General features: G+C 44.9%; 1 protein-coding gene across 5 annotated transcripts; it reads left to right on the forward strand.

The window, feature by feature from the left end:
- The first annotated feature begins 2,241 nt into the window (after nt 1-2,241).
- bod1l1 (biorientation of chromosomes in cell division 1-like 1) lies at nt 2,242-22,047 on the forward strand. Of its 5 annotated transcripts, XM_029256251.1 has the most exons (36): nt 2,242-2,515; nt 3,449-3,573; nt 4,048-4,238; nt 4,952-5,515; nt 7,663-7,812; nt 8,004-8,167; nt 8,263-8,359; nt 8,734-8,860; nt 9,954-10,020; nt 10,305-12,264; nt 12,348-12,409; nt 12,501-12,600; nt 12,700-13,349; nt 13,581-14,072; nt 14,713-14,779; nt 15,091-15,204; nt 15,628-15,665; nt 16,043-16,118; nt 16,224-16,282; nt 16,371-16,446; nt 16,607-16,665; nt 16,782-16,869; nt 16,967-17,031; nt 17,217-17,295; nt 17,485-17,534; nt 17,783-17,840; nt 18,240-18,289; nt 18,398-18,485; nt 19,024-19,095; nt 19,420-19,472; nt 19,639-19,705; nt 19,804-19,865; nt 19,960-20,089; nt 20,575-20,722; nt 21,044-21,118; nt 21,209-22,047. In XM_029256251.1, exons 1-36 carry the CDS (start codon nt 2,399-2,401, stop codon nt 21,312-21,314), a joined length of 6,546 nt encoding a protein of 2,181 aa, XP_029112084.1. In that variant the 5' UTR covers nt 2,242-2,398; the 3' UTR covers nt 21,315-22,047. The 5 variants fall into 5 exon arrangements, with proteins under 5 accessions (XP_029112084.1, XP_029112080.1, XP_029112083.1 ...); XM_029256247.1 differs by having other exon boundaries at nt 12,700-14,072; XM_029256250.1 differs by having other exon boundaries at nt 12,700-14,072; nt 16,782-16,848.
- The last annotated feature ends 3,171 nt before the right edge of the window (nt 22,048-25,218 follow it).

Raw genomic sequence — 25,218 nt, forward strand, 5'->3', positions numbered from 1 at the left:
TGTGTCCCCAAGAAGCCCCCTTGCCTTTGTTCACCTCCTGCATCCACAGTGCTCCCAGTGCGTCCCTGGCTCTGTCTCTTTGTTGTTTGTGCATCTTCTTTCATAACACAGAATTATTTCTTTAAGGTCCATATGAGCGTGTAAGAATGTGTGTAAAACTATATACTCAATACTGTACCTGCAATGCATGTATGACACATATAAGACACAGAAGCTCAAGTATATAATGTATGTGTCTAATGTAAGTAATTTTCATATATTTCATACATATAATAATTGCAGTGTATTTATATACATATATACTGTACTGTAGTGAAGAAGCAGAAGAGAGCGTGAGAGTGATACGCCTTCAGAAGAGCTGTGTTGTGGCTCTAGACCAATCACAGCTCGCGTTACAAATCAGCCAATCAGAGCGAAGCACACAAGAGGGGGGGGGCTCAGCACCTCCCCTCTTTAATGTTTGCGGAGCAGACTGTCCATTTTTTAAAAATTATTTTAATTATCTTAACTTTCAAAATTTGACTTGCATTGTTTATTCAGCAACATATATAAATATGTGCATAGTTTTCATATGAAAACGTTGTGCGTACGTGATTATATTACATTTTGTATCAATACATACAAAATACAGAAACGCAATAAAAATTTAATTTAAATCTTGCTCATAATTTTTGAGAAATTATAAGTGACATGGTTTCTCTTGGCACTATGAGCAGTGTTTGTGATCCTGGACGCTGTAACGAGAACGACGACGAAATAGCGCCATCAGGCGGCCAGTTGCCATAGTAACCTTGTACGAGTTATGAATTTTCAAAGGTATGAACATGTCTCCGTTTATTTAATTACTTTCTCGGTGTTTTCTTCCCTTGTCTATTTTCAGAAACCTGCCTTTCTCTAATTTATGAAGGGAAGAAAAGACAGTGAAACAGAGTAGCAGCGTGGCTCCGCATTGATTGAATCAGCTCTGTTTCCAGCAACGAATATTTTATATGTTTATCATATTTATGGGACAAATTAGTCACCAGCTGGTATTTATACTACTTTGAGGAGACTACATCTTTGCTTTATTCGTTTTAACTGAAATGTCGTGCCGACACAGGGAGCGACACAGGATGAGCGCTGGATTTTCAAATGGAACACGTAACTGGCAGTTTTCTGCTGAACTTCATGTTCATACCTTCATAAAAACCACAGCTGCTTTGTACAGAGTGAAACCGGTGAATGAAGTGGTGGGATGACGATTTTATTCAGCTTTAAGTGGTTGTGCATCTTGGTGGAGGTGGCATTTGTTTTACAGACAGCAAAGCTGAGTTAGAAATAGATTATGGGCCAAATTGTTTCGATGAGGTGAGGAAACAGTGTCACATCGCAGGGTGATTTGGGTGCTTTGGGTGCACGTGTCTTCCCTCCTGTCATCAGCAGAGGAAGGGCCGCGGAGGACCAGTCACATTGCGATCCTGAACCGCACAGATTTAATTTACAGCTCAAAAAAACCAAGCATCTCACACAGCTAAAGAGTCCAAATTGGAAAGAAAAATCAGAAGTGGCCATTAGTTTAGAAACGAAGAGGAAGAAAATGGATTTGAGACCGACGCAGATTATCGGAAGTTTTTAATGTTACCTCTTAAAGCAAAAAATATGCAAAATTTTAGTTAGTCCATAGGTCTTTAATCTTAAGTGGTGGGATAAAATGTAAAATACTGGTTTAATATTCTTCACCACAGTAGTTACTATAGTACTGAAACAGGTATGTGATCAAAAGAAGAAGGCGGCACCATATTTACACACAGTTTATTTGAGTAATTGTTGTTCCATTCTGTTCTAAGGAACTGGTGTGGAGCAAAACCAGCAGTTGTTCACTTGACCGAATCAGTGTCACCGGAGGACAAAGGAACCAGTGAAAAAGTGTTCATGTGGCCCTCGATACGTCGCCCTGCACCGTTTGTTGGTGGGAGTTTGTGCAGACGGGCCGCAGCACGGGTGCGAACAGAAGGAAGTCTGTGTTCTCCACAGTGAAACCTTGTCTTCTCAAGTTTTTTTTTTCTTTTTTTCCTAAACCTTCTCAAGTTTCCACCCTCCTCCTCCTCCTCCCCTACTTCTCCCCTTCCCCCTCCGCCTCCCCGCAGAAAACGCCACGATGAAGCTCTTCTTCCAGCCACCAGGGGGCGCGCTTTTAAAACGCGCAACATGCCGTGAGAACAGCGCACTTCCGCAAAAAGGTTTGTATTTCCGGGTCGTGGCGGTCCTGGAGGAATCATAACATTTCAGGAGCGGGAAGGAGCTGCCGCCCAGATGGAATGACTTGTACATTTTCACAGTTTCCGACCTTCTCGCTTTAGACTTCTTCTTTGGGAAGCGCAGAGCCTCAGCCTGAGGGCCCGGAGGGGTGGGGGTCACCATGGCCGGTTTACCGCCCGGAGATCCGCAGCTCGTCTCCATGATCGTCAGTCATTTGAAAACACAGGGTCTTTTTGACCAGTTCCGGCGGGACTGTCTGGCAGATGTGGACACGAAGGTATGAAAGGCGAGGAAGGGGAGGAAGGCGGGGAGGGAGCCGCTCCGCCGAGAGAGTCCGAGAGAGCGCGAACCGGCGGCGCGGCTCCGCCCCTCCTGCTGCTCCGTCGCCGGTTCTGTAACGACGAACGGATCATCGACCAGGGCCTGTTTACGCCACGCAGCAGCAGCAGCATTTGATTGTTCGGCGTTTCTTGTTACCTTTTTGCGCACACAGTTGAGTTGGTGCAGAATAGCGGGACAGCGCGCTGACGCCGGCGGTGGGGAAAAGATTCCTTAAGTTACTTAGGCTTCGCGCGTTTGTTAAATCATGATCATGTTACGTTGTTCTCTCCGCATGTCATCATGTCGTCTCCCTAGTAGGAGGGACACGGTCGAATCCCACTTGTTGATGTTCCTCTGGTGACACTTTTATCTCAACTGTCTTATCTCCTCACGTGACACCTCCACGGCGGGCTGTAGGTAGTGTTGCCACTGTGTGTCGCTTCACGGTAAGGACATTGATTGACTGATCAAGGGTCCCGCATCAACGCAACGGGGGAGGGATTCGAACCAAAAACTTCGTGCTACAAGTCACTCGCTCCCTGTCCTTAATGATTACCACACTGTCTGCGGAACTGGGGGGAAGCAGGTAGCGTAGTGCTTCGAACTCTCTGCCTTTGGACCCAAAGGTCATGTGTTTGAATCCCACCTTCCGCTCTAGTTGTACCTTTTGAGAAAGATCCTTTCAGCCAGTTGCTCTGGTAAATGTTACCCAGCTGTATGAGTGGGTAGATCAGGGTAAGTAGCTCACCGTTGTAAATAGCTTCAGAGAGAAGTGTCCGATGAATGTATGTAAAATAGCTTCTTCTTCCCTGGATGTCTGTACTTTCTTCTATACTGGGGCACTGATCTGCGGTCCTTTGTATCCTGACTCTGCGTGTCTTACTTTCAGCCTGCCTATCTGAACCTGAGGCAGCGGGTCGATAACTTTGTGTCGAACCACCTGTCCAACCACACATGGAGTCCTCATCTGAACAAAAACCAACTGAGGAACAACATTCGCCAGCTGGTGCTGCAGTATGTCTGCAAAACATATGTTTGCTTGTAAAGTACAGATAAATATTAGGTCTGGACAGTGTTTCACTAATACCTGAAATGCTGTTGAATAATCTGAACATTGTTGTTGTTGTTTTAATTACTGTTATTAGGGGAGTGAGAGTGTAGCAAGGCAGTAGGGCTTTGAGGTGGTGACACCACCAGGTGCTTTGATCACACTAGAGAAAAGGCAGCTCTTGTTCACACTGCTGTCATTTTGACACTTAAGTAGTGTATCACTTTGGACAAGGATGTCCTGCGGTTTTGAACATTGCTAGTCACACAGTCTGTTTTACACTAAGTTTACTCTGAACGTCCACAGTGGCTCACCTTAGAAAAACACTGTCTCCTTAGTGTTTTGTTTAGATTCTTGACATGCTTTTCCTGCAGTCGTGATTAAGCAGTGAGTGTTTACTGTTGTGTTTCTCACTTCAGTCTTGGTTTTCATCATGTCAGATCAGGGATGCTGGAGCAGGGGGTTGACAGGATTGTGGCCCAGGTGGTGGATCCCAAAATCCACCACACCTTCAGGCCCCAGGTGGAGAAGGTGGTCCGCGAGTTCCTGTCTCCTGGACAGGTTGCTGATGAGGCCCTGGTCTGTCCAGCTCAAACTGAAGAGAAGCAAGACCAGAACATTCTGACTCCAGGTGATGTATTAGTTCTTTTTAGGTGGATTTCACCCACTCCGTTGAGCTTTAGGATTGTATTGTCTGATGTGTTTGTTTTTCAAGTGACATTCTATAGATGAGTACAATGTCCATCCAGAACAGAACTGGGTGACAGCACCAAAATAAGCATAACAAGAAAATAGAAATTCATTCACATTGGTACATGTAACTACAGCACAGGGGCAAAAGGTTTCAGTATTTAGCAGAGGTGGATACTCAGCAGTGCACTTCAAAAATGGGACCAACTCTCTGTTAATTCATTCAAATTATGATGCAGGTGAAATGATAGCTCTTCTAGTGGAAAATGTCATACATATTAGTGGAGGGATCTTCTGCTGTAGGCCATAGCAGTAAAAATGTAATGTTATTCCAGATGTGTAAGAGCAGTGGACCCACGTTCTGTAGTTTCATCAGAAACAAAACATTCATTGTGAATTAATAAGTTTATAAAAGGAGAAAAATTAGACTTTTTGCTGATAGAGATTCAACTCTTCCAGTAAGTTTGTATCTTATTACATTTCTGGAAATGATTTATCAGGCTTCTAGTAATGTCCAAATATTGAATAATACCTGAGATATTTAGGTTTGACTGAGGTTGAATGTGCTACATGTTTCAAGAACAGTAAGGGCAGTTCCTATAAATGTAGTACACCTCTGAATTTCTCAGTGGATTGATCTGATGGTTTTTCCAGGTCCCTCCATAGCCCTTGCCACATCAGTAGCTAGTGATGCCATGTCCATCCTGGATACCATCACCTCCCTGAACCAAGGGGCCAATTCCTGGATCACTGGTGATAAGCCTGGGGACAAGAGCAGTAGACGGCCTGGTGTTCAATGGACTGCCAATGGGGGCCTGGAAAGGGACCAGGCCCCAGAGGAGCTGCTCCAGGAAGAAGAGTCTGGAGAGCAGGACATGAGTCTTGTGGAGGAAGAGGAAGAGTCAGCAGGACAGGTCCAGGAAGAGAAACCAGGGCTGGCAGTGCAGGAGATGGAGTGTGAAACAGATAAAGCCTCCCAGCAAACAGAGGAAGGGGGTATCGTGGGTGAGGTGGAACAAAAAGGGGAGGAGCATGTCGATGGGGAGGAGCCCAAGGAGCCAGAGGGTGAGACCATGGAGCTTAAAGCAGTGGAGGGCAAAGACAAGGCCAGCGATAAAGTGGCTAAAAAAGTCAAGGAGGAGGCATCAGCCAGAGATGGAGAGACCCCCAGTGAGAAGCACCGCATCCGACAGAAAGCCAGGGAGAGGCTCAAAGAAGGTAGGTGTTGTCCTCGGAGCACAGAATGTTCGTTAATTCTCGTCTAATTGAGCAGGACTTACTGATCGTATCGTACATGAAACCTAAATATATTTTCATTTCTTCATCAACACATACCAGTTATAGCATTAAAAGACAAGCAAGAAACAACAGTCACCTTGGAGAATAAGGTGTCTGGCTGATAACACTACATATTATCCATTGGAAAGCAAAAGCGTCTGCTAAATAAATGTAAATGTAATTTCTTACAACTATTATTGAATGTTATAAAAATGTTAATTTGACTCCCTCGCAGCGGGAGTTTTGCAGAACAAATTGGCCCCATTATGTGGTGTAATGTGTTATTGTTAGTTCAAGTTACCCCCACCTTTTTTATTTTTTAAACTAAACAAGAAAAATTACCTTAACTTTTAAATGTGGAAAATAAATAATTCAAGAACAAGTCCAGAATATCAGAATTGCTCTGAGCATCTTTGTTTACCTTACTTCATGTATCAGACACTTTTCTCCAGAGCGACTTCCAATGAACACTATGTAGTGTTATCAGCCCACATCTTATTCACCAAAGTAACTTACACTGCTAGATACACTAATCACAAGGGATCACTCTCTACATTACTGAAACACACTTTCTCTCTGTCACTCAGACACTACTTAGTTACCAACCCATCTGAACAGCATGTCTTTGGACTGTGGGAGGGAACCAGAGCACATGGAGGAACCCCACACAAACATGGGGAGAACATGCAAACTCCACATAGACTGAGCGGGGATTGAACTTCGTCCTCTCGCACCACCCAAGCACTATGAGACAGCAGCGCTGCTTGCTCTGCCACTGTGCCACCCGTGTTTCACCTTTAAGATCCATATGTTTAAGATCCAGATGTTCAAAACTACACAGTGGTTGCACATGTGGGATTGATTTTGGCTAAATCTCTGTAAAGTTTTCTTCTACTTTCCCCCTTTTGTCCAAAAACATCTGTTTAGGTGAATTTGTGAGTCTAAACTGCTGTGTGTGTGTGTGTGTGTGTGTGTGTGTGTGTGTGTGTGTGTGTGTGTGTGTGTGTGTGTGTGTGTGTATTTAAAATTTTAGTAATTATTACAGAATGTACAGCTAATTGCAGGTGGGGGGGCGCGGTGGCGCAGCGGGTTTGCCCGGGTCCTGCTCTCTGGTGGGTCTGGGGTTCGAGTCCTGCTTGGGGTCCCTTCAACAGACTGGCATCCCATCCTGGGTGTGTCCCCTCCCCCTTCGGCCTTACGCCCTGAGTTGCCTGGTTAGGCTCCGGTTCGCCGCAACCCCGCTTGAGATAAGCGGTGTGTGTGTGTGTGTGTGTGTGTGTGTGTGTGTGTGTGTGTGTGTCTCTAATTGCAGGTGTGTGGACTGTCCGGTTTGCAGATTATTTGTGCATATTTTGTATTATGTAATCATTAAAGATGGAGTGGGGGAAAATGTATGGTCATGCTCTAAAAGTGCAAAAGTAATCTTAAATGGAGCCAGCAGGATTGTTTGTACTTAACTGGCAAACGCATGGACACACAGTGTGTGTGAGCGCGAGCGTGCAGGTTTCTGTTTGCATCGGTGCACAGGAGTGTTGTGTGTGTGTGTGTGTGTGTGTGTGTGTGTGTGTGTGTGTGTGTGTGTGTGTGTGTGGGGGGGGGTTCCTTTTTTTTTTTTTTTTTTTGGGTGCACAGGAGAAGTCGTGCCCCATGTGTTGATTAGCAGACTTTTGTCTTTTATATTGACTGAAATGAGTAATTTCAGCAAGGACACATAGGCTCCTTAATTTTTTTGTAAGTTTTTAAACAGTTCAATATAGTAATTACTGCCTGTTTTAATGTCAGTTTTTTCCCGGAATGCACTTCTTGGTATGATTCCAACAATTTTTACCCAACGCTGGACCCAGTTTTCTCGTATATGACTGAAAGAACATCACTCTGTTCATCAGCAGAATGGAAAATTAATCATCGTGGCAGGTAGTTTACAGAAAAGTGCTCCTGAACTTTGCAAAGTACGAGTTACATCAGTCATTCCCAGTTTCAGTGCGTTAAAACACTGCAGTGTTTTTTGTGGAGCGTACAGATGTTCCTAGCTGTTTGGCCCTAGTTCCAACTGTAACATAATTCATGTGTACGTTTGTCTGTGGCAGAGTACTCCTTGGAAGACTCGGACCTCGAAGGCCTCAGTGACATCACTGTAAGCTCAGTCCACACCAGTGACTTGTCGTCCTTTGAGGAGGAAAGCGATGAGGAGCCGCAACTGTCTGACACCACGGAGGAAGGAGAGATCACCTCTGAGGGTGTGTGCAGTTCTCACTCTGCCTCTCTCATCCTTCTAGACTGTGTCTGTGTAGAGCTAGAGCCAAGTCAATTATTCATGCTAAATTTACCACAGAGGCTCTCAAATGGGCAATTTATTTTAAAAATATTTTCAGTGGGATGACTGGAGGAACCACTTATTTTGTCATTGTTTTATCTCTGCCGTGTACAGATGAGAAGATAGAAGACAAGAAGGCTGCCTCGGACAATGCAGAGAACAGGGAGCGCAAGCCCCGAATGGGTCGGCAGGCTTACGTTCACAAACCCTTCCTGTACTCCCGCTACTATAGTGACTCCGATGATGAGGTTACTGTAGAACAGCGTCGTCGTAATGCTGTAAGTCGGACCTGCCGCCACCCATTGCGTTCTTTAGAATCTCCACGAGGGTGTGGTTTAATACAAAGGTACTCCGGCACTGTGTTCTATCCCAGGCCAAGGATAAGGAGGAGAGACTACTGAAGAGACAGCAGAACAGAGAGAGACTGGAGGAGAAGCGCCGACAGAAGGCCAGCCAGCAGGAAGACAACGGTAACTTTAGTTTTCACTTGAAAACTTTATGCTTTGCATTTATTCTACATCTAACTTGCTGTGTACCTTTAGCTTACTGTATACTTCGTTCCTGTATCCATCTCTGCTCTTTGTACCTTTCATCTGTTGTGCAGTTTTAATCACTTCACTTAACATTTCTTTACTGTACACCTTACACTTGTCTTTTAAGTTCAGTACCCAGTTCGATTCTGTTTCTTTGCGTAAGTTACATGTTTCACTGTGATTCACTTCCTAATGTTTTGTCCTTTTCCTTGGTTTTAATCATGTTAGTCCTCAGATGGTGGTGCATTACATGTTGAAAGCAGGTTATTTATGTCAGTACTGCTTGAATAGTTTGAGTTCTTTTTACTTAGCTGAAAGAAAGGAGACAGCTTCTGCAAGCTCAGAGTTCCAAGGCCCATCTTGCAAGGAGGCACGTAAGGAGAAGAAGGTCTTGGAGAAGATGGTAGCCATCAGCAGGAAAAGGAAGAAACACTCTAGGTTAGTGAGTATGAGCATGTGTTCTGCATGCGGTGGAAAGGATGCATACGTGAGTTTATAAAGGGATGTGGAAAAACAAAGTGCACTCCTTCCTTTCTGTGGTTTTGTATCACAATATAAAATTAAGTCTTCATCAGCTGCACCCTGGATGGGATGCCAGTCAAAGAAACCTAACTGAATTTATATTTTATTTATTCGAACCAAAAGTTTACATACAGAAGCCATGTGTGAAAAGTGTACCCTTAGTGCTTTCATGTCAGGGTAATTGCAGCCAAGTGCTGCTAATTATGTGCACCTCACATATTGCTGTTGAGTGTATATAAAAGCAGTCGCATTCATAGGTCAGGAGTATTGGGGTTTAACACAGCATGCCACAGACATGATGATATCTGAAAGGCAAATGTTGCTGCTAGCGAATGTGGAGTACATTGTTATTTTCTTCAGGAAGAACAAGGTCTCCACATAAATTCGTCTCGATGTCAGACTATGTGATGCTCGTAGAAGTTACTTGTGCTGACGATTTGGGACTGTTTTGTAGACCCAGGACCTGGATGCTTCACCGTCAATGAGTCTAGCATGAATACCAGTGTTTTCATGTAACTGATGTGAGACCATCTGTCTGACAGCTAAAGCTTACCCAAAAATGGATCATGGAACATTAATCCTGGAGCCAGCAATAAATCTATTGAGGAACTGCAGAAAAAGAAAATATTTAGGGTTTTGGAATGGTCAAGTCAAAATCCAGATCTCAGCAAATTATGGGGTGCACTTTTTACTTTTTCCATCCATGGCCTCTGTATATTGATATTAGGATAAACTACAATTTGTCATATCTTTGTCACATGATATGTATCTACTGTTATGGCTTGTCTTGGGCTACGTGAGGGTTATTTTAGTCCTAATATCTAAGACTACGCAATTGAAAAAGGGTGATTTCTTCCGCATCACTGCAAGTTTGTGGCGTGTGCTTGTATTGTGTGTACGTTTTTTGTAAAGAGAAAAATGTGTGTCTGTGTGTGTTTGGTTCTCTGTATATACAGTACCCTTTTGGCCACTGTATTTACTCCATTGTAACCAAATAATTGTTTTATAGGCAAGAGGAAGAAACTGGCAACAAGAAGAAAGGAGACATGTCAGAGGAGTCCTTAAAGAAATCTGATGCAAGTTGTATACCTTTTCCATGAATTTGTTTTTGTATTTATTCTGTGTGTAGAAAGATTCAAAGTAAAAACACTTAAATGTTAGTATTTCTAATGTCTCACTTTGCCTTTGAGACATTTGAAGAGAGGTTATTTACTGTCAGAATCATATATTCAGTCTTAATTTAAAAATATGTTCAAAACTCTTATGTGACGTACTGTATGTGTTATGTTATGAAGCTTATACTGATATGTGACAGTGGGGTGACTGGCTTTTTGTTTTGTGGGTGTTTATGCTAATGCAGGAATTGAAATCAGGTTCCTTAAAGCTTCCTCATCCGAGGTCTGCTAGGAGAATCTCTGAGTCCACCATATCAGAGGAGAGCCAAAGAAGGAAGAGCATTGGGGATAGCCCTGCAACAGTTTCCAATGAGCCTCGAGACCCAAAAAAGCTGTCGGACCGGAGCAAGACCCACTCGTTCATCCTAGACCTGGAGCAGGGGTCTGAGGAGCTACTTCGACACAGAGCTGGGAGTAAATTTGACAGAATCCCTCGCAAAGAGCAAGGGGAAGCCCCCAAACATGTTAAAGAGAGGGAGAGGGTTGAGAAGGAGCGAAGCCTCTCGGATGAACGTGGTAAGTCCAAACAGAAGACCGAGAAGATTGCAGGAGTAAGTCGGACCAATAGTGAAGCTAGCGCGGATGAGAATTGGCAGAAAGATGGCACTCTTATGGCAAAGGTAGCTGCAGAGGAGAAGACAGAGAAGAAGAGTAAGACTAAAGATCGGCGGATCTCTTCATTAGGTAAAGAGGGAGGTGCCCAAGAAGAAGGCTCTCAGAAAGACAGCACCAAGAAAATGAAGGTCCCATCTTCATCAGACGCATTGAAAATGGAGAGGGTCAAGGTGGAGAAGGCTCCTTTGGTGAAGAGTGATGCCAAGCTTCCCTTCAGTCTGGATTCCACAGGCTCTTCTGAGGATAAGTCTGATATTGAGCCTGGATGTGAGAGTGGGAAGAAGAAGGACAGGTATCCTAAGGAGATGATAAAGAGGTCCAAAAGCTACTCTGAGGAAAAACATGTGGACAAGCCCAGGTCAAAATTGGAGACTAAGGATGTGAAGCCTGGTGAGAAAGATGCTGAACGTAAACCCAAACCGGATCATGCTGTCACAGAGCATGTGAAGCCTGAGAAGCCCAGCTCTGACACAGATCTTGATCGGAAGTCCAGGGATGTGGAATGTGGCTCAAAGGTTAAAGCTGCTGCAGTAGATAAATCCAGATCTAAATCCAGAGAGGATTCCAAAATGCAGGCTGGGTCCAAGGTGGAAAAGAAGACTATATTTCATGAAAACAAGAGCAAAGCAACCAAACCTGTAAGTAGACCAAACTTAGCTAAAGAGAGAAAGAAAGAAGAAGGTGTTAAGGAAGACAGCAAGACTTTTGAGGAAAACTTGCATGACAAAGTGAAAGCAGGAAAAGACTCCAAGAGGCTGTCAGAAAAGCTAAGCAAAGATATAGAAACTGTAGTTATGACCCAGAGTGAGAGGAAAAAGGGATCAAGAAGTGAAGAGCTGTCCCCTGGTTCCTCTCTCTCCCCTTCTGCTCAAGAAATTTTGGAACCTGTCTCCAAGAAGCTTGACTCTGAGGAGGATAGAATAGACTCTGAGACAGTGAGAGCCACTGGCCATGTGACCATCATGGATGACACCTTGGATGCCTTGAGTGACATAACTCCTGAACCTGAAGATGAAGAGACCTCAAGACAGGTTGATGAGGACTTAGCCTTTCGGGCAGCGTTGGAAGCAAACCGCCCACTGAGCCCCCTAGAAGGAGCATCAAGCAATGACATGGTCAACCAAGGAGGAAAATGTGTCCCTGGGTTAGTTCAACGGGAGGAAGTCCAGGAAGCTCCTCTAGTAGTGTCAAATGTTGATACCATGTCTCCCAACAGTGAGGTGGAACAAAAATTTCCATCTGTAACATCCCTCCAGGAGGCAGACTTGAAGAGGCAGGAAGCAGCTTTGACCTTATTATCCATGGACCCTGACATGACAGTTGTTCAGAACGTTGCTGTTATTCGCCAGTTTTTTCCAGTGGAGGCTGTATTGCCTGAATCAGAACTGCAAACATCTAGTCCATCAGAAGCTCTCGGGGATTTGGTCCCCAAGGTTGAAGATCGGAGCATAACAGCTGTTCAGCCAATGGATGTGCAGTCTTCAGAGCCATCATGTGGCATTTTCAAGGATGGACAGTCTGGTTTCCAAGGTATGTTAACTCTGTTTCATGTAGCTATTAGTACTTTGGCTATAGAAAGTTTTACCTCCTGAGTAACAAACATTTTGCTTCAGTTTTGGTAGGTGACCAAGGAGTCAGTGTCTCAATGGATGGAAAGTCCACTATGATGCAGGAGGTAAACTTTCTTACATGAAATTGCACTATCGCACTATAGTCAAGGTGTCAAACTTACCCATAATAACGTACATAATTCCATGTTGTGACAGGAGGACAAGTCTGTTGTTAGTGAGAAAAAGGAGAAACCAAGAAAATTTGAAGGTGTCATTGAAGCAAAACGAAATGCCTATCTGTCGGCTGACATAACAGGTACAATATTTGTGTTCTTGCATCAGAGATGAATGCAAGCACCATTAATGCATTTACATTATATGACTGTCAGCTATCTATTTTCTACCCCTTTTCTAGAGGGCATGTCTTTAAGCCAAGGCCTTGAACCTGTTCATGGAGCAACTTCAAAAAAAGAAATGGAGGTTATGAAAGCTATTTCTGCAAACAAAGACCTGGAGCTTGCAGAAGAAGCATCTTCGGGTCAAGGTATGGAGTGTGCCGAGAGCAAAGCTTCTGATGAAGGCCTGCAGGGTGCTGAAAGCAAGGCTTCTGGTGAAGGTCTGGAGTGTGCCAAAAACGAGACTTCTGGTGAAGGCTTTGTGTCTGCCGAGAGCAGGGCTTCTGGCGAAGGCCTAGAATGTGCCGAAAGCAAGTCTTCTGATCAAGCCCTAGAGTCTGCCGGGAGCAAGGCTTCTGGCGAAGGCCTAGTGTCTGCTGAGAGCAAGTCTTCTGATCAAGCCCTAGAGTCTGCCGGGAGCAAGGCTTCTGGCGAAGGCCTAGTGTCTGCTGAGAACAAGTCTTCTGATCAAGCCCTAGAGTCTGCCGAAAGCAAGTCTTCTGGCGAAGGCCCCGAGGGTGCCGAGAGCAAGGCTTCTGGCGAAGGCCCCGAGGGTGCCGAGAGCAAGGCTTCCGAGAGCAAGGCTTCTGGCGAAGGCCCCGAGGGTGCCGAGAGCAAGGCTTCTGGCGAAGGCCCCGAGGGTGCCGAGAGCAAGGCTTCCGAGAGCAAGGCTTCTGGCGAAGCCCCCGAGCGTGCCGAGAGCAAGGCTTCCGAGAGCAAGGCTTCTGGCGAAGCCCCCGAGCGTGCCGAGAGCAAGGCTTCTGGCGAAGCCCCCGAGCGTGCCGAGAGCAAGGCTTCTGGCGAAGCCCCCGAGCGTGCCGAGAGCAAGGCTTCTGGCGAAGGCCCCGAGCGTGCCGAGAGCAAGGCTTCTGGCGAAGGCCCCGAGCGTGCCGAGAGCAAGGCTTCTGGCGAAGGCCCCGAGCGTGCCGAGAGCAAATCATCTGATCAAGACCTGCAGTCTCCCAGTGCTGAGTCTTTGAAACAGGCACCGGAGTCCATCGACATTGAGTGTTCTCAAAAAGAACTGAAGTCTGCCGATGTGTCTTTACAACCGGAATCAGAGTCTCCTGCTTTTCTGTCTTCCAAACAAGAATTGGAATCTGGATTAGCATCATCCAAAGAGGGACCACAACCAGCTACTGTAATATCTTCAGAACTCGGATTGGATTCGACTGTCAAGTCTTCAGAACTGGGACCAGAGTCTGTCTGTGTTGCATCTTCTGACCAGGAAAATGTGGTGTCCCTGAAAGTATCTGCTGCTCAGAAGTCAACTAAAGGCATATCTTCCAGTCATGGTGTTCTATCTGTTGATGGCACCAGTGCAAGCCCAAATGTTGATTCTGCTGATAGAACAGTTTCAAATGAAGACATTGACTCTCGGGACAGGTCTGAAGTGAGTATAGTTATAAGGTCAATTTTTTTTTCTAATGTGACTCAGCACAACTTTTATTTTAAGTATCATTCATCTCGAGTTGTCACTACTTAACCATTCACTAATTCAGTCATGACTTTATTGCACATTTCTGCTAAAATATATTGTCTTAGGAAAGCTTTGTTTAGTTTATCCATCCATTTTTGTAACCATTTCTTGAGGGTCATCCAGAGCCTATTCCTGAAGCATAGGGCATAAAATAGACTGTTGGGGTGTACACCATCACAGGGCAGTCACATATTCACCTACAACGGGCAATTCAGTCACCAGTTCACCTGAAACACATCTTTGAACTCTGATTAAACTGAAGCACCCAGGGGAAACCCCTGCAAACATGAGAACATGCAAGTGCTACACAGACTGAACTAGATTTTAACCCATGTCCAAACTCACCACCCAGGAGCTCCGAGGCACCAACTATACTTGCTGCTTTGTGTTGCCATTATTTAAAATGGCTGACAACCAACAAAATAAATTAAAAGTAAAGATCTTTGCTTTTTTTTTTTTTTTTTTAAAATATTGCATTTTACAGTGGTTGATTTTTAAGTGTGGGTTGTGATGGGAAGTCACATGACAAGTCTTGGTGTGGTCTTTTATGCAGGGTGAAGAGGATGGAGGAAGAGGAGGGGGGCACTCTAAGCTGACATCTGTATCTCTCTTAGAAAGTGGTGAGAGCATGCCTTGTACGCTTGCTGCTAACTCACTGACCACACAAGTGTTCAGTTCTGGGAACTGGAAAAAGGTTTCTCTGTGTGACTCCATTTATACACCCTAGTTTTTTTTTTTCTCTTTTTTTTCTTTTTTTTTCTTGCTGTGAAAAATCCACTATTTTCTGTCTCTGCTCAATTTGGAGTTTGAACTAACAAATTAGTTCAAACCTCAGCTCCTTGCTCTACAGCTGTGATCCAGTGACCTTAAGTTTCACAACCCAGTGTTGCCCTTTCCTCAGAATGTCTGCTGCCTTTCGCCTTTTCTGCAGGTGATGTGTCAGCAGCCACAGAGGAGATGAAGGAAGATGATCAAAGCAAAGAAGAGGCTAAAAATCTTTCTGAAACATATATTGGGGACAGTGAGGAAATTCATATCACTAAAGGTACTGTTATTACACTCTGTGATCCCACAGTCTCTAAACAAAATTAGAGACTGTGATTAATTTCTCCAAAACTTCAGGAGGCAAGTAATTTAGAATTAGGTAGAGAATTTATCCAAAACGTGTGAATCATGTTCAAGGTGAATCCTGATAAGCACATGTGTGTTCTAAGTAAATGTTTTATTCAGCTACTCGTGTTAGGAACATTGGTTCATGTGGTGGAAAGAAACAAACTAACTGCACTTAAGAATCACGGGTCTGCATCTTAGTGTCTCTTTCTGCCAGTGTAACGTACACATTATATTTTCTATGACATCTAAGTTGCTTTGGAGAAAAACATCTGCTAAACAAGTACATGTAAATGTCAGATTGAAGCAAAGCAGTTGTACACAAAGAATGACTTCTGATGCCTGTGTCTTTGCCCAGAAGAGAAACATCCAGAAACTGAAAAGAAAAACAAGCAGGTGAGGGTCTGCTTCTGTAATCATTCTTTTTGTCAATTTCATTGGACCTGGCCTACAAATTTGCATTTTGACACACACCTCTCAAGATTTCAATCTACTCTTTCTTACATCTGTGAGGAAAGCATTTTTGACTGCCTTTTTTTTTTTTTTCCACCTGTGTTCTCTCTACTACTTCCAAAGATTTAGAATCGGAACAGAACAGAACAAGCTTTATTGCCAAGTATGTTAAGGTCTGATCTTGTAATAGTATGTTACCTGACCATATCAAAGGCTCTATTAAAAACAAATGCTCTTGGGTGGTAAAGCAAGAAAGTGATTGCAGGGACATAATTACAAATTCCAGTTCCTTAACACCAAAAATTGTCTTCCGTCTAAAGGAAGATCAACTGGAGCAGCCCCAACAAGTTAAAGAGACTCGCCGAGGCCGGCCACCCAAAATTGTTAAACAAGCCAGTAAGCGTGCACTTCTCTGTTTTCCCAGTCTGTTTGTCACACCATTTCCATGAATGGTTTTTCATAGGAGAGTTACCTGTATGGCTTGGATTTTTTGTATTATAGGTAGCACTTCAAAGTCAGACGTGCAGGAAGAGGAGAAGGGATCAGAGCCATCAGGGACAGTGAGGATCTCTTCTTCCCTTGGTCATTATTCATATGGGTCAAAGGTGCAGCCAAACTAATCCCATTCCCATGAAATTCTGTGATTAGGAGGACAGGCCAGAGGGGAGAGTGACTCGCAAGGGCAGACAGGCCAGTCAGAAATCAGCAGCAAGTAAGGATGCAAGTATGTGACTTTTTTTCGCCTTAATCTTGATGAGCTCAGGTGGTAAATATGACATTGTCTATGACAATACATTTTTGATGGGAAAAGTCATATGTTGCTCTCTAAAGTTATTTGGTCAACTCTTTTATTTTAAGAAATGTTCTTGATCTCTTCTGCACAGGTAAAATTTTGTCCAAGGAGAGCAAGAGCAAAGATCAATCTTCAGAGCCTTCTGCAGAAGTAAATAGAGTTAAATACAGTACACAGATAGAGCTAAAGATAGACCGTTTTTGAAGAGATGCATTGTATTTTAAAACGGTGTGAAGATAATATTCTTTCTGTCATTCTTTAACTAGGATGGAGAATTGGAGGAGGTGAAAGAGACAAGGGCCCGTCGGGGGAGACCTCCGAAGAGCGCCTCCGGTATGGCCCAGAAGGAGTCCGGTATATACTGCTAAACTTTGGAGAGCATATCTGCTACACTTGCTTATGAGTCATGACTTATCAGTCTTTTGACGTGATTGTACCTTTATCCCCTCAGGGAAGGTCCAGAAGGAGGACCGCAGGGGCAATGTTTCTGCAGACTCAGGACCAAGAGCTGAGAGCGTGAGCATAGGCTTTAAGGCACTCTTCATGTTTTTCCTTGATGCCTGCACCAGTAACATTTGAAACATTTGAAGCTTGTATTTTTTTTTTTTTTTGTTCAGTTGTTCATATAGACTGTTGTCAGTTGCTTAAGTGATGTCATGAGTTGATACATTTCTTAATCAAACTCTTATTCACTGCATTAGGATGAAGAAGGTGAGAGGTTGACAGAATCTAAGGTGGAAAGATCTGTCAAGAGAATGGTATCCCCCCTAAGGAAGACCAGTAGGTCTCTCTTCCCACAGGCCAATCCAACCTTGACCTTGTGTTGTTTAAAGCCATGTGTCCATTGGGCCGTGTGTAAACTAAGTCGAATTTGAAGTTGTGACACTACCGAGTTAAACTCAGTTAAATGTGTGTTTAAACCACAGAAGGATTAATCCTTGTACAAATCCTTGTCCTCTCTTTCATCAGGATATTCGTCTCAAGAACCAGAAGAGGAAGGAGCTGATAGTCTAGAAGAGGTTGGACTTCAGTTTCTTTCACTGCTGTGCCAAAAATATTAAGTACTGAAGCGTTTATTAATATTTTGGAAGTGAAAGCAAGGAGCAAGTAGTTTGATCACTTATTAAATGAGCTAAGTAACGTCAGGAGTGTAACAGTTTGGATGAATGAATGAAGTGTAGCTAAATGAAACAGCAATGTGTTTTTGTGTTTGATACCACTAGTATGACCTTAATAGCAACACAATGCTTTCTGTTGAATTGTGAAGGAATCGGAGAAGGTGGCGATGCTGGTGCAGGGAGGACGCTGCTCTAATGCCTCTAAGAGTGAGTGGTTCTGTTGTGACATAATGTTACTACAGCAAAACACACTGGGCTGCAAGGCGAGATACACTGTTGTTAAAGTACACTTTTGGCGATACCTAAGGGCTTTCAGTGGTGTTCCCACAACTTTCAAGGTTATGGAGATGATGATGATGATGATGATGATGATGATGATGAAGACAACAGTACACCACTACACATAATACATTTACACTATAAGTACACAGGATAGCAAGATATCAGGAATTCATGCTAAACCACTCTACCACAAGGCATAATACATTTGCAGTAAACTACACAGTACCACAAACACAAGAATTCTAGAATTCAAGAAAGCTGTAATGTTGGGGGACTAGGTAGGATTTCTGCCTGTGCTTATTAGTTACTACATCTTTTCTCCAGATAACCAGGTGAGGAGAAGTGACAGTGAACCTGAAGTCTCTGCTGATACGGTACGCCACTTGTCTGGTAGTATGCAATGCTGGCTTTTTTGCCGCAGTTTGTTTTAATAATAAGTTTTGAAATGTTAGTAAAACAGCCTCTACTTTCTCCTGCCCTAGAGGGAGGAAGAGGAGAAAAGTGGTACAAAGAGAGGAGGTCGACGTGGACGGGTAGGCCGGCCTCCAGGTGCAGGCAAGGTGTCTTCAGGTGAGCTCCACGGCATGACGGGCGTTTTCCAAAAACAAGGTTATGCCCTCTGACTTCTTGAGACTTGAAGCAAAAGGGAGTGACTGCAGTCATGACTGAGCAGAGAAGTTAATGTAAAATATTAGTGTGTGTCTGTCTGTTACATTGCTTACATTGTGTAGATGGCTGAATGGTTGTAGGGGACTTCAGTATCATTGCAATAGTGTAGCATTGAAAGATCCCTTGGACAAAGGTATCAGCGAAGTAATAATTAAAAACCACTTTGAAGACAAATATATGTTGAATGACTGGCGTCTCGTCCTGGGTGTGTTCCCTTCCCCTCCGGCCTTACGCCCTGTGTTGCTGGGTAGGCTCCGGTTCCCCGCGACCCCGTATGGGACGAGCAGTTCCGAAAGTGTGTGTGTGTGTGTGTGTGTGTGTGTGTGTGTGTGTGTGTGTGTGTGTGTGTGTGTGTGTGTGTGTGTGTGAGAGAGAATAAATGTAAATGTTAAAATTTTAGTGTTTTTAATGCCTATTGTATGTTCTGCTTCTGGAGCAGATTCAACTCCAAAGGACCACAGTGGGGAAAAGGACCTCGGAAGCTCAGAATCAAAAGAGCCAACACACACACGTGCGTTATAAATTCGTGTCCCGTAGCATTAGCAACCACAGTGCTTTCCAGCATCAGAACATGTTTAAGGAACTGCCTGGTAGAATATTGGTCGCCCAGTAACATATCTGACCGTCTCAAAATGATGGCCTGTAATACTGTGTTCCAAGAGCAGATGTTACACTTACATCTTTGCAACTGTAGACCAGTATGAAAAGCTCAGAGCTCTTGGGTGCTATTTTTGGAGACCCAGGGGAGCTGTTTCCAGCTCTGCGTTTTCATGAGACCCTATTTACATTTACATTTATTTGCTTAGCAGATGCTTTTTTTGTGTTCCCCTCACAGGTAGGCCTGCTGTTAAGAGGAAACGGTCTGGGGACATTCTGGAGTCAGGAGGGGTAAAGACTGCGTGCTTTATGGACTTTAACTACATCATGAGAATCCTCATTAGGCCTGGTTGTCTCAACGGGTTTAACATGGATCTTGTGTTTCAAGATGCCAGGAGATGAAAATTAGAAAAATGAACGGTGACTTTGTTCAATTACAATGTGTTTCTGCCTGAAGGAAAAGGGGGAAGATAAGAGCGATGGCCCAGGGAGCCACGCTGCAAAAGTTCCTCGAGAGGACAGTGGTGAGATGTTTTGGTTAAGTTTCACTAGTTGTGGTTCCATTGGAGCACACCTGTTTACAAAGAAGGCCATAGTGTGATCTCAGTTCTCTTGTGTTCAGTGAGCCATTCTGATGACCAGGAGGATGGGAAGGACCCAAGCTCAGCTGAGAAGACTGACAGTGTAAGGACAGGTCTAGAAGTGTACAAGGGCTCGGAAGTAGGGAGAGAGAGAGAGAGAGAGAGGTTGGCTTACACTTTGTCCTGTACCATCCTAGGATGAGGTGAAGGAGCCACTTCCGGAGAAGAAGCCAGGCAGGAGGGGAAGGCCTCCTAAAGCAGCAGCGGCAGCAGCAGCAGCGGCGGCAGCAGCAGCAGCAGCAGCAACAGTTGCCACGGAGCAGTCAGGTACAGGGAGCACGAGGAGGCACAGCGCAGACAAGTGCAGATGACTTTCCTTGGTTGTTGAACTGCACTCAATGAAGGTCACCATACTGTATGCCTCTGCACTCAGCTTTTCTGGGTTTCTTCCACTGGTTATTAGATATAGGGTTGTCCACTTGGTCACCAAATACAGAAGTGAGCACTGCTAACAGTAAACATCAAAGAAAAGACAAAATCCAGATGAAATGTGCTATGTACCATATTAAGAATGCTATGCTATGTGCCATATTAACAAAGATGAAGAATGTGCTATGTGCCATATTAAAGCTTCAACAGCTCACACCTTTAACCGTATTAACCAGAGTTGGTCAAGGCCTGCTATATTACTTAGGTCCAGCTCTGACCTTTCGACAGTCGCCATTTTCTCCTTGCATGTGCCTCGGTAGTGGACAGTGACCTCTTTCCAAATATTAACGTCTCTTGATATTACGCTAATGTTTGTCACACAGCTAAGACCCCGTCAGAGAAGAAGGACGGAAAGGCAGCCGAGGCAGAGGGTGAGCGACAGCAGGAGGGGGAAACCGAGGAGGAAGAAGATGAGGAAGAGACTCGTACAAGAACCACCACGAGATCCGCATCTCGCCTGGAGGCCGAGAGGTAAAGACTGAAGACGTGGTAGCATTGCTTACTTGTGCAAGATGTCATTTCTCTGAATGTCTTTTAAAGCCACCCAAGTGACAACCACTAGAGTGCTCTTGGCATTTGAACTGACGGCCCAAGTCATCAGTCTTTTTCCTTAATTTTTACTACTGTACGCCACCTTGAACGGTGTATTTCGCACTGCTTTGCAATGCATCTTTCATACGCCTCCGTGAGCTGAATTAGTAGCTTGCGGAACTAGCTATTGTCCGAGTCTTTAAATCTATGCTTTTCTGGGCACAAATGAAGTGATGGTTGTTGTTGTTCTCCGTGTTTCAGAAAGAAACCAAGTAAACCTTCGACACGAGCCTTGACCAAACTGACGGGAAAGGAAGAGAGCCCACAGACCACACGGTATGGCAGCACACGTGTGTCTGTGCAGTCAGCTCTTGCATATTATTTTGTTCCTTTGGCTAAAAACTGTGGCATCATCTTTCTCTACAGGGTGGGCAGGGGCCAAGGACGCAAACGAGAAGGCAGCCCCCTCACAGTTCGCACCCGAGGGGGACAGAAGTCGGAGGAGCCCCCTGCCAAGAGATCCAAGCGATGAATGAACGACAGGGCTCATGTAGCACTCGTCTATACTCTCTTGATAGGGTTTGGTTTCTTAGTTTCAGTTGTAAATATCTGCTATTTTGTGGAAAACATGAAGTCCTGAGTGAGTTGTTCTCTAGCAAACAAATAGCTGAAGAGTGAAATAGGAAAAGGGAGCCATGTAATTTGGAAGCTGGAACAGAACACGGAGCCCCGGAACGCTTCTATGGTCACACGTGTGCTTCCCTTAGGGCCTTGTCTCAGCTGAGCACTTGAAACTTCCCTCATACCGCAACACGCACCCCGTCCACGGTGCCGGGGCAGTTTGCTCAGCTCCTTCATCTGCAGCAGGTAAAGTTATATCGGCAGGGGCGCAGCAGCGGCAGTCAGGGGCAATTTACCTGAAGTAGGAACACACAAAGCACCGGAACAGTTTGGGTTTTGCTCAAGCAAATGTTGGCCTCACCTCCTTCAGGTGCAACATTGTGGCATAAAAAAAATGTCTCTTGCGTATGTAATGCATTTTATGTTTTCTGTGTATTATTACAAAGTAGGGCTTCTGAATTTGTGCATCGTGTATAAACTGAGCTTTTATATTCATTCTGTGAATGTAAAGAAGACGAGCCCTTTTCTCGCCTTTTTATGTCTGTGTAAGGTGCACCAGTGTTGACAACTCCTCTGTGTGTTGTTTTTATTTTTTAACATACCTAGCCCAGTGACACAAACTGCTAAATAGTTATTAAATCTTCACACCTTCTGTCCTATGTGAATTTTTATTTATACTTAAATGTATACATATACATTTGTTCTCCTCAGCTGTCAGAAGATAGTCCTTTCAACATTGACCTTAATACTAGTTTTATCCCTGTCTGAAACATCCATCATTGGGAGCGGTCCGGCCACTCTAAGGGCTCTCCTGGTCTTGCAGCTTTTTCCAGGAGTTTGTATGTGTTTATGCATTTCCAAGGCACTTCCTGTCTGTTCCTGGCACTTTTCTCGCTATGTAAGATCCTCATCGTACAGCAATTTAATGCCGGCGGACCCCTGATGCTCCTCCTTGTTCGTTGTGTTGCGCTGCTACTCCTTGCGAAGCAATTGACGCAAGAGCCCAAAAAAGCAGACACACGCAACAGGTACCGTTAGCAGCAATAACACTTGTAGACGCTTGAAAACAAACAAACGGACAGAATAAAAGAAGTGATGAGACGTGGACGTTTACAAGCATTTACTTGCAAACCTTGCTGAGCAGCACTGCTGTTGCCATGGCGAGGGCCGCAGTGCTATGCTCAGGGATGCAGTCTCAACGAGCGCTCATGCCGAAAGAGTGAACCCCGCAGCCCGTTTCCCTCCGGCTTCCACGCTCATGCTGTTTGGGAGCAAACTTACATGCTGCTCGGTCGCCTCTTGGACGGAGCAGCGGAATGACTTCAAGTGTGAGATGGGTAAACAGTTTAGCACGTAGGGGAGGACATTCCTCCTTCCTAATGGTGGATGAAAGTAATGTGGCAACGCTGAAAAATGTCTGCATCGTTTACATATTAAGTACCAAGAACCACTTCATTTAAATAATGGAGGCCTGGGAATTCTTCGTGAAACGAGTAAATAAGTGGAGAGAGGCGAAACGCGCGCTTTCCGAACAGGCGAGCATTCGGGAAAGTAAATGCCGTTCAGTTCGCTCTTCTCCACAGGTATTTCCTGGGGTAAAAATGCAGCGCTAAATATTAGTCCAACACCTTTTTAGAAGTTCTCTCCTGCCACCTGAACTGGCGGGCGAACAACGTGCCGTTCAGTTTACGGTGGGGCGCCCGCGCATCTCTAATGAAATTGTTTGTGTCGTATAAGGACAGCATGTGGGTAGCAGTTCTTCACCCGCTGCCCAGGTAGCGCCACGGGCCTCCTGCATGGGCGTTAAGAGCACGGCTCTCGCCGACACGCGGTGCGCTGGAATGAATCCATTTATAGAGGCCGCAGTCAGACGAGCGGTAGCAACTCGACCCCCTCGCAGCGTTCTCACATTAACTCCCCTCAGAGTTCATTTTATAGTGCAATGCAGACTTGAGGTTTTAGCTCATGTACTATAGTTACTGATGCAGACATGCAGTGGCACTCAAAACTTTGTGTATACCTGGCTAGTAGAGTACTTGGACAAGGGAACTGTGGCCAAAGAGCTGGGAAACGCGTCGGCCGATTTCCTGCTGAAACCGAAGCGAATGCTCCATGAACACAACATGGTTTCCGGTAAGTCTACTCCCTTTTCACCGCATCTGTACTGTGTCGTGTACCCCGGTCGAGCATAGTGCCACGACTGTACTTACGCGTACTACATTTTCCCACGGAACGGATTCGTCAGGCTCAGGCCCCACTGCAGTTAACTGCCATCTGTACTCAACATCTCTTTGCAGTTTGATGGCTGTAAATATGGCACTAAAAAAAATTCAGCTTTTCGCTTGCTCTTTTTTTTTTTTTTCTTTTTTTGGAGACGTGGTCTGATCTATTAGAAACGATTCAGCAATTTGAAAAATATTTTCTAATGTTTCTGTCAGAAATAGTTGGCTTTGACACAACTAATGTCTTTTCCCCTCCTCCTGGCCCTTGAGCAGAACAAGCAGCACTTCCCCTCCTCTTTTACCGCACACTTTCCGCACAGCGTTTCTGACACCAAACACCTGTTAACTTTTATGCGACTTTGAACTCTGTGCCTGAATGCACGCCACTTATCCCCGCAGTCATCGTGTCCAAGTCTGATGGAGATTCCCTCTTGTTCTCGTCTTTTCCGGGAGCAACCGAGTAATAAGCACGCAGCCAGTCCTGTATCGTGGTTTATTCAGAGTAATTCAGGGAGTTCGCTGCTAACTGCAGCGAATTCTCGCTGTTAGGTGCCATTAGGTGCCATTTCATGCCTCCTCGGGCCTTGCTTTCCGTGCTAAATTTAGCTCTTCCTGAATCAAGCTTAACCCAGCTGCTCACCGTATGGAGTCCAAGGGAGCGTTTACACAGTGATGGGGCTTGGAGCAATAATGCATGGAGATCAGGACGTCTGTCTCGGTGCAGAAGTGCTCCATTGAAACGGCACATCCTAGAGAGCACTCAAGCGGCATTTTCTCTTGCGCTGACACTTTTATTGAAGTCTCGAGTGTACGAGAAGGCGACTAGAAAGCACCGGCACTACGGATGTATTCCTGCAACTCCCGCTGCGCGATCCGTGCCAAAGGAGGGAGATGGTAGCTCATTTATCAGCAGAACAGCTTTCTGCAATCGGCAATAAATCACTTCCCATCTGCAGGTCCTAATTGGACTGTAACTGTCTGCCCGCTCAAGTGTGTCCCTTACTATGGAGCCTCTGCCGGTAATACAGGCCAGAGCTCGGTTGTTTTGAATACCTTCCAAGGAGCAGTCGGTCCCATTTGCCCCTCGGCTCGCGGTTCAATTTACAGCGTTACAGCCGTGCCCCAAAGAATCCTTCCATTTAGCATCAAGCCCGTGCAAAGATCATTTTTCTTCCTGAGAGCACCAGTTGTTACTTAGAGGACTAAAAGCATACTTAGGCTTTTCGGGTTCGTGTTTTCGGCATGCTACTTGATTAAGGGCACCACCGTCCAAGTAGATTTTTGGATTTGATATTTGGAAAGGCACAAAAACAAGACTTCAGACCATTTATTTAAATGACACTTGGCACTGGCTTCATAAGCTTTTACATCTGAACGCAATTTTGGAAGGGCTCCCTTTGGAGGAGGGGGCACATTATGGTCTGTCCGCATACGTCCTGCAGACAAACGTAGCGTGTAGCGCCGCCGGGCGAAGCGGGTCGACTGTCGTGGTCGCAAGGCCTGCTTCTACGTTCATTCCGCTCTTTAGATGCGTAGCTCAAATATTACAGTGGGCAGATCTGACACTGTGATTTTACTCTGAATTGATCCCCA

The sequence above is a fragment of the Scleropages formosus genome, chromosome 11, assembly GCF_900964775.1.
Source record: "Scleropages formosus chromosome 11, fSclFor1.1, whole genome shotgun sequence".
Taxonomy (NCBI): domain Eukaryota; kingdom Metazoa; phylum Chordata; class Actinopteri; order Osteoglossiformes; family Osteoglossidae; genus Scleropages; species Scleropages formosus.

Bases quoted from the DNA above. Each gene is read 5' to 3' on its own strand.
- bod1l1 (XM_029256247.1), top strand. From the start codon at position 2,399: ATGGCCGGTTTACCGCCCGGAGATCCGCAGCTCGTCTCCATGATCGTC. The intron at 12,410-12,500 runs GTAAACTTTCTT...ATGTTGTGACAG, and splicing joins AGTCCACTATGATGCAGGAG to GAGGACAAGTCTGTTGTTAG. The intron at 19,096-19,419 runs GTGCGTTATAAA...TTCCCCTCACAG, and splicing joins AAAAGAGCCAACACACACAC to GTAGGCCTGCTGTTAAGAGG.